Genomic DNA, 13,464 nt, shown 5'->3' on the forward strand with positions numbered 1-13,464 from the left:
CGCAGGGGTGTTCCCGTCCCGAGGCCAGTGCTGAGTCCACTCCATCTTCCAAGGTGCCCTGGCTTGGGCAGCCCAGGTGGACCAAACTCATTGCAGAGGTCACCCCACGGAAAACTGGCAGGAGATGAGAGGCTGGCATGTGTGCAAGTGAGAGAAGGGAGCTCTCAAATCTCTGGAAGCCCTAGAAAGTGAAGGTTCTAGGGCTCCTCCTTTATTAGCTAGCCAGGAGGACGCTGGGGACGCCACAGTCCCTGTGGGCTGACCCCTAGCCCTCCTCCGTATGCCTGGCTAATTCACCCTCCTTCCCATCACCACCTAGGCCCCGAGACCCCTTTCCTGGGGCTCAGCTCCCCACTCTTAATTGTCCGTGTCTGTCTCTCGTGCCTGTGTCTGACCCTCCCCACTTCCCCAAGGTCCCCAGCCCTGTCTCCAAACCATCCCCATGTTGGAGCCCATGCCTGAGCTCCTGGGCCTGAGCTCTCTCTGGAAAGCCCTGCCTTCGGTTGGGTCAGCTTCTTTCTCTGTGATTTCCCAGCATGTGGACCTTCTACTCGGGGGGAACATCACTGAATACCGTTCTCAGTTCCAGGGGCAGCAGGTTATTTTCATGCACTTTTAAAATGCAGCATTTTCCCAGCTTACAAGCGTGTCCTCAAGGACTCTGTCCTGACTACCTGTCCTTGGCTGAGCTGGGTGGGCCTCCTTGGGGCATCCCTAGTGCCCTGTGTCTCCCGCTTGTACAGTGACCTCATTGTTTGCCGCCTCTGGGCCTGTCTGCCCCACTAATGGGAGCTCCTCGTGGCAGGTGTGACCCACCAGCTTTGTATCACTGTTGCCTCCTGCGGTGCCCGCCTGTGTTTCTGCCTCAGATGTCTGCGGGGCGCCTGGTTTGTATGGGCACCCAGCTGAGCAGTGGGGATGCCCAGGTGGACAGGCACGCCCTGGCCTGAGCACGGAGGCTGTGGTCTAGGGGAGGACAGATGTTTGTTACATGCACTTATGAAAGTTGGAAGAGTAACGAGGGCTCTGCAGGCGGGTACACACACAGGGAATGAGGGTTTCTACCACGTGCCTTTGTCGGGGAGATCAGGACCTGTAGGGGAGGTCAGGGGCAGCCTCCCTGAGAAAGCGGCTCTGGAGCTGAGGTCCGGCACGGAGCAGAGGAAGTGCATTCATTCTGAGCTGAGGGAACAGTCAGTGCAAAGGGACCGTGGCAGGGGGAGCAGAATGAATCTCAGGGCGAACCAAGGCTTGTGTAGCTGGAACGTGGCACGAGGTGCTGCCCCATGGGGCTGTGGGGCTGGTCTAGGGCCCTCCCTGCAGGACGCATGTCTGACCTGTGGCAAGAGCTCTTCCTCCCCTTGGTTTAGTTTGTCCGGGCACTTCACTTTTGAAACAAGTTTTGTTTTTTAAAGAACTTGACTGAGATGTAATTCACATACCATGAAACTCACCCCTTTGAAGTGTACAGTTTACGGTCTTAAGTATATTGGTGACGCAGCCATCACCACTGTCTAATTGTAGAACATTTTTATCACCCTGCGAAGACCTATTTTCACTCCCATGTGCCCCTCCCCCCACCCTTGGCCACCCTGCTCTGCTTTTCTCTTTGTTCGTTTGCATGGATTTACCTTTTCTGAATGTTGCGCGTAAATTAAATAACAATATACGGTCTTTTGCGACTTTAAACAAATGTTTAAGAAACGCTTTTTCCTTGAATTAGCAAAATTGACTGACTTTTTAGAGGGGAAGTTGCAGGTCAAGCATGTCAGCCTCTTTGGTGTCCTTGAGGGCCAGCTCTCCAGATGCGCCTGACCCCCCCCCCCCCCCCCCCCCCCGGCCAACCTCCGCGCCTCTGGATGATTTGGAGAATTCAGAATGGTTCCTGGTCTTTGCTCATATTTTTTTCCTGAATTTTCTGACTGCCAGTTCTTTTCTGAAAAATATCTCAGGAGATGCCCCTGAAGCTCCAGGTCTCTGAGCCACTCTTTGGAGAGTCTGACTCCGTAGAGCTGTGGCCGACCACTTGGTCCTAGAGCTGGGTTCAGATCCTGACTTTGGCACTACTCATTAGCTGTGTGACCTTGGGCTAGTTAATTACTGCTCTGCACCTCAGTTTCCTCATCTCTAAAATGGACATAATAACAGTACCTGGTGAGATGACCCAGTATTATTGGTGTCGCCACTGCCACCACCGCCAATCATTGTTACAGGAATGGTGTTGGATTTGGAATCACGTGAGTAGGGTCCTAGTCCTGGCTGTGCAGCCGTAGCAAGTCACTTCCTCTCTGAGCCTACATTTACCAGTCTCGACACTGGGTCAAATAGATGTTGCTTCGTGGTTATTGGGCAGCTCAGTTATGGGGCTGGACAGGAAAATGGATGGTAAACTGTAAAGCGCTGTGCCTTGTGAGGTGTCACTTCTGTGTGCTCTGGTCTCCTGTCAGCCTCACTGTGGTTTGGCACAGATTGACCTTTCTGGTCTTCTATACGTTGCTCTGCAGGAGTTCCAGTCCTAGGGTCACCACTTAGTGGTCAGGTGACCTTGAACAAGTTGCCTAACCATGACTTAATCTCTTGGAACCTCAGTTTTTCTTCCTGTAAAATGGCGATAATAATAGTATGTACCTAACAGGATTGGGGAGTTCAAAGTGATGATCTTATGAAGCCCCCCTGCCCCACTGGCAAAGCTGACTCAGCAACTGGGGCTGCCATTGCCCCTGTTGGAACCCGGACTTGTGAGGGCTTCAGGAGTCTTTTTCAGGCCTCCCCTTGGATGTGTCAGATGGAGATGTTTATATTTTCTGGGAGCTCACTGTGTGCCTTGTGGGGAGCACTAGGGTCAAAGGTCCTCAGTCCTGCGGCACCCAGCAGCCCCAGGCCACGTGCTGGTGGCCTTGAGCTCCCCTGTCCTCTGTGGATGTCCCTGGAGCAGTGGCCTTCATGCTTCCAAGGCTCCTACCATCGTTTTACACACACCCAGATTGCACCCCTCCTCTTATTGCCCCCACACCTCAAGATAGAACCTTACATTGTGAGCAGAAACCACAGGCTGGAAGACTAGATCTAGCGCTCAAATGCGCCTTGTTTGTTTGACCTGCTTTTTTCTTTTTTTTTTTAACCACTTTAAAAATTGTGGTAGAATGCACGTAACATAAAATTTACCATCTTAAACATTTTTAACTGTATAGTTCAGGGTATTAATGTATCACATTATTGTGCAACCGTCACCATCGTCCATCTCCAGAACTCTTTTCATCCTGCAAAACTGAAACTGTCCCCACTGAACAGTAACTCTTCATCACCCCAGCTGCTAGCCGCCACCATTCTGCTGTCTGTGAATTTAGCTGTTCTAGGTATTACACGTAAGTGGGGTCACAGGATTTGTCTTTCTGTGTCTGGCTTATTTCACTCAGCATAATGCTCTCCAAGTTCATTCATGTTGTTGCAAATGGCAGGAATCCCTTTTTTAAGGCAGACTAACATGCCATGGTATGGCTAGACCACATTTAGCTTATCCATTCATCCATAATTGGACACTTGGGTTGCTCCCACATCTTAGCTGTTATGAATAATACTGCTATGAACATGGGTGTGCAGATATCTCTTTGAGACCCTGCTTTCAATAACTTTGGGTATATGCCCAGAAGTGGAATTCCTGGATCATATGGAAGTGCTATTTAAAATTTTTTGAGGAATCTACCACATTGTTTTCTACACTGGGTGCACCATTTTATATTCTCACCAGTAGGGCACAAAGGTTCCAGTTTCTCAATATCCTTACCAATACTTGTTATTTTCTGAGTTGCCTTTTTTTAAAAAAAAAAATAATAGCCCTCCTAACGGGTATGGAGTGGTATCTCATTATGGCTTTGATTAGCATTTCCCTAATGATCAGTGATATTGCGCATCTTTTCACGTGCTAATTGGCTGTGTGTATATAATCTTTGGAGAAACGTCTGTTCAAGTCCTTTGCCCATTTTGAATTGGGTTCTTATGTTGTTGTTGAGTTGTAGGAGTTCTTTATATATTCTGAATATTAGCCCCTTATCAGATATGTGATTTACAGATAGTTTCTCCCACTCTGTGGGTTGCCTTTACACTCCGCTGACAGTCTTTTGCTGCACAAAAATTTTTTTGATCAAGTCCAGCTTACCTATTTTTTTTTTATTGCCTGTACTTTTGACATCAAGAAATCATTGCCAAATCTAATGTCATGATGCTTTTCCCTTATGTTTTCTTCTAAGAGGTTTATAGTTTTAGCTTATATGTTTCAGTCTTTGATGCATTTTGATCCATTCTTTTGCATGTGGATATCCAATTTTCCCAGCACCATTTGTTGAAAAGACTGTCCTTTCCTCATTGAAAATCTTGGCACCATTGTCAAAAATCAATTGACCATACACATGAGGATTTATAACTGGGCTCCCTCTGCTATTCCATTGGTCCATATGTCTGTCTTTATGCCAGTACCACACTGTTTTGATTACTGTAGCTTTGTAGTAAGTTTTGATATCAGGAAGTGCGAGTCCTACAACTTTGTTCTTCTTTTTCAAGATTGTTTTGGCTATTTGGCTTTTGAGATTTCATATGAATTTTAGGATGGATGCTAATATTTCTGCAAAAAATGGCATTGGGATTTAGATAGAGATTGGATTGAATCTGTAGATTGCTTTGGGCAGTATTGACCTCTTAACAATACTGTTTCCAGACTATGAATGCAGGCTGTGTTTCCATTTACTGGTATCATCTTTAATTTCTTACAGCAACGTTTTGTAATTTTCAGTGTACAAGTTTTTTGTCTCCTTGGTTAAGTTTATTCCTACATGTTTTATTCTTTCTGATGCTATTTTAAGCGGAATTACTGTCTTGTTTCCTTTTCGGACTGTTCAGCATTAGTGCATAGAAACGCAACTGATTTTTATGTGTTATATCCTGCAACTTTGCTGAATTTATTAGTTCCAACTGTCCTGATTGTATGATCAAATTAGTTGCCACCATTTAAATCTTAGTTAAGTTCATATAAAAATCTCAACTTCCTTTTGTTTGTCATAAAATACTGGAAGTCGTGGCACCTCTGGGCTGACATTCCCACGTGGCATGCACTGCCTGGAGCCCATTAGCAGCTCCTGCCTTTGGCAGAAGTGAGCATCCTTCAGCACACCCCAGCCTCCACCACCTCTGCTCCCCCGTGCCCTGCCTGACCGCTCTCTCACAGACCCTGCTTCTCCTGGCCCCTCATGCATTCAGCACTCTTTCTACATGTGTTTACTGAGCGCCTACTATATGATAGGTACCGTTCTAGGCACTGGGGGTACAGCACTGATACAACAAATATCCCTGTCTTCGCGGACTTTCATTCTAGTAATAGACTTATTACGTGCTGGGCCCTGTCCTAAGCACTTTATATATGTTACTCATGTAATCTCACTTAATCCTCCAGACCTCCTCAGTGAGGTAGCCTCATTCTACTGCTAAGGAAATGGAGAGGCACGGTGGAGTTGAGACATGTCCAACATTGTCTGGCGAGGTAGGGTGATGTCTGTATTAGAAACCCGAGCAGTCTGGCCTGAGAGTCCATGTTCCCAAAGCCCCTTGGTGGCAGAAGGACTCAAATGTGAAAACTCAGCAGTGGAGGCAGGGTGGGATGGATGTAGCCAGTCGGGCGTGGTCAGTGGTCATGTACATAGGTAACCAGGAGTCAGGTCTCCCGGGAGGGGGAGTGTGTTGGGGACAGGATGGGGTGCTTCCCGGGGCTGCCCCTCAGGCCTCTGGGCTGCGTTTCCTTGGGGCCGTCTGGATCCCAGGCCCTCTCATCTTCCCAGCTCAGCAATGCCTTGGTCTTGCCACTGGGAGAGCCCTCCGTTCCTCAGAAGATAGCCGATGATGGAGGGCCAGGCTTGGTGGGAGGTTGGGGGCTAATCAGCAGGTTGTCTGTGTCGAGAGGAGCAGACAGCTGGGAAAACACAGACTGGCACAGGGCAGCCGCACCCTCCGCTGAGCCCACTTCTGCTGGGAGATGTAACTATGGGTTTGCGTCGGTCAGCAGACAGGCACCAGCTCCCTCTCCCTCAAGGCCCCCCTGCACCAGGCTCGTGGCTCAGTTTCTCAGCATGACTAGGAGCCTGAGCCCAGGGAGGGCTGTGGCACAAACCCAGCCTGGTCCCTTCTCAGCCCTGGGGTTGACCTTGTGCTGTCCGGGGGGCCACCACAGCAGCCGGTCAGGAGCCTGCCTGCCCCTCTGGCCTGGCTCTTTGCACTCAGGAGTGAGTGCGCTGCCCCCTCGCCGTCACTTCCGTGCTGAGTGTCTCCGGGTGTGCTGGGCACCTCCCGAAGAGCTGATGGACGAGGTCCCCCCCCACCCCCCGCCGACCCCTTGCGTATTGATGCAGGCACCGTCGCTGACTCAGAGCTGTACTGGGTGGGTGAAGGGCGTGCCTGCAGGGGCCCCCTCCGCAGAAGGCCCCACTCTCTGGTCAGGTTCACCCTCAGCTCCCTGTCTCTGCTCCGAGCCCTCCTCCCGTACTTGGTTTTGTCTCCGTCTCCTGTGCTCACTGTTTTCCCTGACCCTGAGAGACTCGCCTGTTCTCCCTCCCAGGCTGGGAGAAGTCTGCTGTCTTCCCTGCAGGCCCTCCCGAAGCCGACCCCCCGGGGGTGGAGGGCAAGGGTCCCGCTCCTGGGCGGCACGCCTCCTTAGTTCTCAGCCCCCAGTGGCGCTGGCCGGCAGGGCGCAGGCACCGCGCACCACGGGGTGGTTTGTGTCTGACCGGACGCCCTGCGGTGTCCGTGGGCCGTGCTCCTCCGCTGCCCGAGACTAGCCAGGAGATGACGAGTGCCTGACATTTCTGACAAAAGGGGTCTTTTACAGCCTTTTCCTCATCCCTCCACCCCGCCCCCAGCCTGCCTCGTGGGGCAGCCACCTCCTTCTGGGGCGCCCCTCAGAGATTCCAGACAGAGGCCAGGAGCTCCCAGCGTTCCGACTGTGATGTAAGGAGAGAACAGGAACTGGGCTGCAGGCAGGTGTCAGGCCGGCATCCTGACTCCCAAGGAAACACTGGGAAACCCCACTTTCACTGCATCGGGTCTGAGCGCCAGCGGCGTTGGGGACAAGCAAGGTCCGAGCCCACCCAGCCTGGTGCCAAGGAAGCAGCCTGCCTGGGGCACCAGCTCCGTGCAAGTGGATCTTCCTGGGGTGATTTCTGAGGGAGGGGAGGCAGGAGGGGGACCCCAACCTTTCCAAAGGAGGTAGACTCCACCTATTTCAGGGTGGGGGGAGTGCAAGAGGAATATATATTCTTTGAGACTTAAAACTTACTGCAAATCGAAAAGAATTTGTCAAACATCATTCCATAGTCCAGAGCCCTCTATTTTTTGTATTGCATATGCGATTTTGTTTTGGGATTTTTCTTTGACTTAATATGTTGAGGAGCTTTTCCCCACATCATTTAAAACTCCTGATAAACATGAGTGTAACGACTACACAGTAGTCTATGAGTGCAGATACTGCAATCCGCCTAACCATTCCCCTAATGCTGGGCATTGAGGTTATTCCCAATTTCATGACTAAGGAATGAAAGGCTGCCTTATTCAAACTGTCCCTCACTCCCCTCCAGGGCGAAGGAACTGAGGCTCCGTGTACCAGGCTTTTAACAGAAGGGGGTATTGGAGCGGGCAGAGAAATGGCACGGGCTTTGCTGCCTGGCCTGGTCCATGCCCAGCACATTGCTAGGAAGGAATGTGCTGATGGAGCAGGTGACAGAGGTGACCTTCTCGGGTGCAGCCCTTAAGTCACCTGCTTGTCCACCAGGAGGCCTTGGGCAGCCGGGTTGTGTCTCCCAACCCCTCTCTGGGTCTTGTGTTCTTGGAATCTGCCTCCCCAGCTACGAGTGAGCAGCGCTGGTGTCACAGGCCTTCTCCTTGGAGGTGGGGTCGCGCCCATGGCCCTCCCCCAACTTGCTCAGAAAAGCAGAGGCTGATTTGTGGTCCAGCCGCCTTCTCCAGCGCCAGGAGACGGTTGGCTCTGAGCTCGTGCTGCACACAGACTGTTGATGACACCTCAGCCATATGTAGTGGGGAGATTTTACACACACACCCCCAAAATCCCAATGTCTGGCCTCTCTTGAAAGGTCAGAAGTTTGATGACACTGGGCCTGTGTCCCCCCCACCCCACCCCCCCAGTTGCAGTCCTCTGTCTCCTTCAGGTGGATCTTGGGCATCTAGTCCTGCACTGCCCCTCACCTGCCTTACTTGGCTGGTGGCCCCTGTAGGTGGTGGGCTTTGTCTCCTTATGTTTAGTAACAAGAGCCCAAAGCTTGTGCAAACCACACCTCCTTATCCCCCAGAGAGAGAGTCTGACTCTCACTGTACCTTTTCCAAGGTTCCGTGCGATCAACACAGAATGTTCTGCAAGAAAAAGCCCAAACAGGCTCTGATGAACACTAGTGCCAAAGTCTTTGTCTGCGTTTTGGGTTATTTCCCGGGGGGAGAGTTTCCTGGAGGTGCGCTGATGTGGAACCAGGGTCTAGGCCTGCGGGGAGGGCAGGCAGCCATCCTGGGGTCCTGCTCTTTCTCGGGGCTGGTTTCCCCTCCCTGGGCTCTGGTTGAACCAGGTCACCCTTGCCTCCTGATGGGGTGCACACCCCTTCTCTTTCTAACAGCCTCCACTGGCCATAGCTCTCCTGCAAGGCAGACTGGGAGCTGGGGTGGAGGCAGGTCCCAGATGTGCCCTGGTCACTGGCAGGCCCATCTCCACAGACAGACTCACCAGGAACCACTCAAAGTAGAAACTTCTAGGGGCTGGTCAAGGACCGATGCAGGTTTTGTAGTGCCTGGAGTTTATACACTCTGGAGGCCCTTGAAAGAATAAAGAATGTTAAATGACAAATACAGAAACAGGTTCAGGCGTGGGTCAGGGCCTGTGCAAAGGCAGGCGTCCGGACAGTCAGCCTCCCGAGTCCCCCGGCGAGCTGCCCCTGGCGTGGGCCCAGGCTGGCACAGGGGTCGCCTCGGCTGCACTCGCTCCCCGGACTCTCCTGTGAGCCCAGACTGGCTGGTCCTGTGACGGGAGAGGGTGCTGAGAGCTGTCAGGACCAGGCCAGGTGCTCTGCACCTAGAGTCCCAGGGGTGGCCTGATGCTTGAACACAGGGAGGACTGGGGCTCTGGGTTTGGGCGAGAGGCCTGGGTGTGGGCTGGAGGAGAGAATCCAGGCTCAGCGTGCCCCGGCTTTGTGCTGGCAGGTGGAACACCTGAAGCAGAAGCTCATAAGCCAGGCCCAGGAAGTGAGCCGCCTTCGATCGGAGCTGGTGAGCCCGACCACGCCATCCTAGCGGGGTGGGGCTGGGGGGGGGGGGTGATGCTCCCCATGTACTTATCACCACTTACTGTGCCCACGAGGTGGTGTGACCCGTAACAGGAGGGAGGTTAATTCTTATTTGCTGATGTAAAGTAGGAGTGTGAACTCTGTGTATAAATATGACTTTCCTTGTAACTTTCACACTCAGGAAAATGCAATGAAAGGGGTGGGGTGCAGCCGGGAGCAGTTCCTGTCTCACCACCCTCCTGCATCTCTTCCTCTCCTCTGCCTTTGTCTTTATCGTCTCTGGAGCCCCTCCTCTCTTCTCTCCATCCATCACTGGCCTTTCTTTCTCTTTTCTCCTTCTCTCTGTCTCCCCACCTCTCCCCTCTCCCCTGCCCCTGCACTGTCTGCCTCCCTGCTCTGTCCTTCCCCCTGATCTGCCCTCGCCACATGCGCCCCCAACCCCTGGCTCTGGCTCTCTGCAGGGAGGCACCGACTTGGAGAAGCACCGGGACCTGCTGATAGTGGAGAATGAGCGACTGAGGCAGGAGATGCGGCGCTGCGAGGCCGAGCTGCAGGATATGAGGGCCAAGCCTGCGGTGCCCTGCACAGGCTGCGAGCACAGCCAGGTGGGCCCAGGGCCAGGGCGGTCCCGGGGCGCTCGATTCCCAATGGTCACCCCACTTCCTCATGCTGAATCCTGCCCAGTAGTCTCACACCTGTCCCGGCCCCCGCGGCCGTCTGTCTGCAGGAGAGCGCCCAGCTCCGCGACAAGCTGTCCCAGCTACAGCTGGAGGTGGCGGAGAACAAAGGCTTGCTGTCAGAGCTGAACCTGGAGGTGCAGCAGAAGACCGACCGGCTGGCCGAGGTGGAGCTGCGGCTCAAGGACTGCCTGGCCGAGAAGGCGCAGGAGGAGGAGCGGCTCAGCCGGCGCCTGCGCGACAGCCACGAGACCATCGCCAGCCTGCGGGCCCAGTCGCCGCCCGTCAAGGTGAGCCTGGGGCCGGGCGGCCGCACCGCTTGCGGTGCCCCGCGCGCACCTGGGCCACGCCTCGACTCTGGTCCCTGGAGCCCAGGATGGGCTGGACGTAGGAGGGGCTTGTCTTGGTGAATAAGTAGGTGCGGGGGGTTGAAGGAATCCTTCCAGATCTGCTGTCACCTGGCCCCTTCCCCTTCTTGCTGTCCAGGGCCAGGCCATGTAGGCATCCAGCAACTGACGCTTGAGGTGCCCGCTGTGTGCCGGGCACAGGTGTGATGCATCACTAGATTCTGCCCTCGTCTTTGCTCTTTGTCTGTTCTGGGCCCAGTCGTGGGCCACAGCCGGGCTCCAGGTGGGCTCATTAAGATGAGAAGATTCCAGGAGGCCCTTGCAGCTTTCTGGAAAGCCCAGACCTCGGGGCTCCTCTAGTTTATTCTGCAGGCCGTTGGTGACATGTTCCTGAGGGGCCCCCCAGGGTCCCAGGCTAAGGTCAAGGCACCCACGCACCTCCATGCACCCACCCCTCCCTCCCCTCACAGTATGTCATGAAGACGGTGGAGGTGGAGTCGTCCAAGACCAAGCAGGCCCTCAGTGAGTCCCAGGCCCGGAACCAGCACCTGCAGGAGCAGGTGGCCATGCAGAGGCAGGTGCTGAAGGAGATGGAGCAGCAGCTGCAGAGCTCGCATCAGCTGACCGCACAGCTCCGGGCGCAGGTGTGCACGTCTATCGGGGCAGCATGTGCACACCGGGCCCCGACGCCAGAGACCGGCCTTTGGCACAGTGCAGCGGCTGAGCACTTGGGGTTCGACAGACCTGGGTTTCAGTCCCTCCTCTCCCCACTGGCCGTGTGACCAAGGGCAGGTTTCTGTTTCCTCATCTGTAAAATGATCTGATCACAGAACGCACCTCCCAGTGGGGCTTGACCTATTCACAAGATTCGCTCAGGGCCCGGCACACAGGCTCTTGGAAGGGTGCTCTAGTCGGTGTCATAACAGATGCTTTCCCCTGCTCTCCTGGGACCTGTGGCTTGTGACCTGTGTTGTGTGCCGGGACCCAGGTTGGTGCTGGGCTGATGCCGGGAAGTAGCTGCACGGAGCTCCCAGCCCTTTCAGGGAGAGCGACGGCCACCCTACCCCACCTGTGTGTGTGTGCACGTGTGCAAGGCGTGAGGGGCGGGGCTTCTTTCTCTGCATGGCGCACGGCACTAAGCTTCTGGCCCTGGCTGCAGATCACCATGTACGAGTCGGAGCTGGAGCGGGCACACGGGCAGATGCTGGAGGAGATGCAGTCCCTGGAGGAGGACAAGAACCGGGCCATCGAGGAGGCCTTTGCCAGAGCCCAGGTGGAGATGAAGGCTGTGCACGAGAACCTGGCAGGTGAGCCGTGCAGCCGGGCTCTAGCCTGCCCCACGCCGCAGCCCTTCACCCCGTCTGCCTCTCACCCCTTGTGTCTCCATAGGTGTCCGGACCAACCTGCTGACGCTGCAGCCAGCACTTCGGACCCTGACCAACGACTACAATGGGCTCAAGCGTCAGGTGCGCGGCTTCCCGCTGCTGCTGCAGGAGGCCCTCAAGAGTGTCAAGGCCGAGGTGAGTGTAGGCCATGGCGGGGCGGGGCTGGGAGAGGCCTTGGAGCCCCTGGGCAGATGCAGCAGCCACCTAGCGCGCCCTTCCCAAACCCAAAGCCCCCAGATGGCAGCTCCTGTCCCACACACGCACTGCTGTCCCCAGACCATTTGAAAAACAGTCTGGTCAAGAGCAGGTATTTGGGTGTAAACCAAACATGTCACATATATCTTTGTATCTCATATGTGCTATGCATATCTTTGTATCTCAAACATGCTACACGTATCCTTAGATCTGTTAGGTTTAATTTAATTTTTTAAGCTGTACTTGTGCAGTATGAGAATAGCCAATGTCTCTTAAGTGCCTCCTACATGCTGAGCCTTTTATAGCCGTCGGCTCCTTGAATCTGTATGACAGCTCTGCAGGGTAGAGAGACATGTATTTTGGGAATCAAAAATAGTTCTCCTTTAAAAAATTATGTCAATAATACATGGACACGTTGAAAGTACCCACCTCCCAGAAGGGCAGTCAGATGAAAAGGAAAGGCTTCTTTCTGCCACCCAGCCTGCTCCCCAAAGGAGGCCTGTCTCCCAGCATTTCCCCCAAAGGGTGTTCTGAGCATGCTGAAAACTGTTGACATATATGTACATGGACACGCACTTCCCTTTCACCCAATAAAGGGGAGCAGGTGTATGTGTGGCTTGCATCTTGTTTCTTTTCCTTATGAAATGTAACTTGGAGATCTTTACCTACCAGCTCCTACAAATCCACAAGTTAGATGTTGTTATCCCCATTTTACAGATGAGAAGATTGAGGCTTGAATACGTTGAGCCAGTTGCTTCTGGTCCCCCAGGTCCTCAGGGCAGAGCTGGGATTTGGGTCCAGCTGAATCATGTAGTCAAGTGCTGGTGCTGTGGAGTGAGGGCTGAGTCCCGGCTCTTTACTCATCTGCAGGGCAACCTTGAGATTGGCTTAGCCTCTCTAGGGCTCAGTTTCTTCCTCTGTAAAATGGGCCTGTTCGCAGTACCTACCCAGAGGGGTTATTGGGAAGATGTGACACGTGACAGCGCATGTCAGGTACTTAGTCCAGGGCAGGAGGCAGTGAGCAGACTGTTGGGGGGAAGGGGAGAGGGCAAGCAGCCGGGCAAGCAAAGCGGGTGGAGCTGGGCCCCTGATGGTGCTGCGCCCCGCCCCCCCCCACTAGATCGGCCAGGCCATCGACGAGGTCAACAGCAACAACCAGGAGCTGCTGCGCAAGTACCGCCGGGAGCTGCAGCTGCGCAAGAAGTGCCACAATGAGCTCGTGCGGCTGAAAGGTGACCGCTGGGCGGGCTCGGGGGTGCCTAGCGGAGGGAGCCCTGACCTGCCTCGGAAGTGATCCTGTCCTTCCCCATGGCCCCCAGCACCACTCCCTGGAGCTGTGCCCTGTCATCGGGGAGCTATTGTAATTCCCTCTTTGTAGATAAGGAAACCGAAGCACAGAGACGTCACAGGGAATTTGCTCAAAACTGCATGGCTAGTGAATGGTCCACCTTGGATCTGTTCAACTCTGAAACCTTTGCCCAATGCCTATGGCAGGCTACCAGGTGCCGGAGGGGTAGGGTATTGAAGCATTGGGTGGTGG

The 13,464-nt window shown here is 54.0% G+C and overlaps 1 protein-coding gene across 12 annotated transcripts in view; it reads left to right on the plus strand.

Annotated features, from left to right (window-relative positions):
- KIFC3 (kinesin family member C3) overlaps nucleotides 1-13,464 on the plus strand; it is a 35,635-nt gene that overhangs the window by 13,950 nt on the left and 8,221 nt on the right. For 10 of the 12 annotated variants that reach the window (XM_049702850.1, XM_004264934.4, XM_004264935.4 and 7 more), the window contains 7 exons: nucleotides 9,238-9,303; nucleotides 9,782-9,925; nucleotides 10,048-10,287; nucleotides 10,815-10,988; nucleotides 11,504-11,651; nucleotides 11,734-11,864; nucleotides 13,045-13,156. In XM_049702850.1, coding sequence (XP_049558807.1) covers nucleotides 9,238-9,303; nucleotides 9,782-9,925; nucleotides 10,048-10,287; nucleotides 10,815-10,988; nucleotides 11,504-11,651; nucleotides 11,734-11,864; nucleotides 13,045-13,156 — 1,015 coding nt within the window. The remainder of the gene's footprint in view (nucleotides 1-9,237; nucleotides 9,304-9,781; nucleotides 9,926-10,047; nucleotides 10,288-10,814; nucleotides 10,989-11,503; nucleotides 11,652-11,733; nucleotides 11,865-13,044; nucleotides 13,157-13,464) is intronic. The other 2 variants (XM_049702849.1, XM_049702851.1) reach the window with 1 other exon arrangement.

The sequence above is a fragment of the Orcinus orca genome, chromosome 20, assembly GCF_937001465.1.
Source record: "Orcinus orca chromosome 20, mOrcOrc1.1, whole genome shotgun sequence".
Taxonomy (NCBI): Eukaryota; Metazoa; Chordata; class Mammalia; order Artiodactyla; family Delphinidae; genus Orcinus; species Orcinus orca.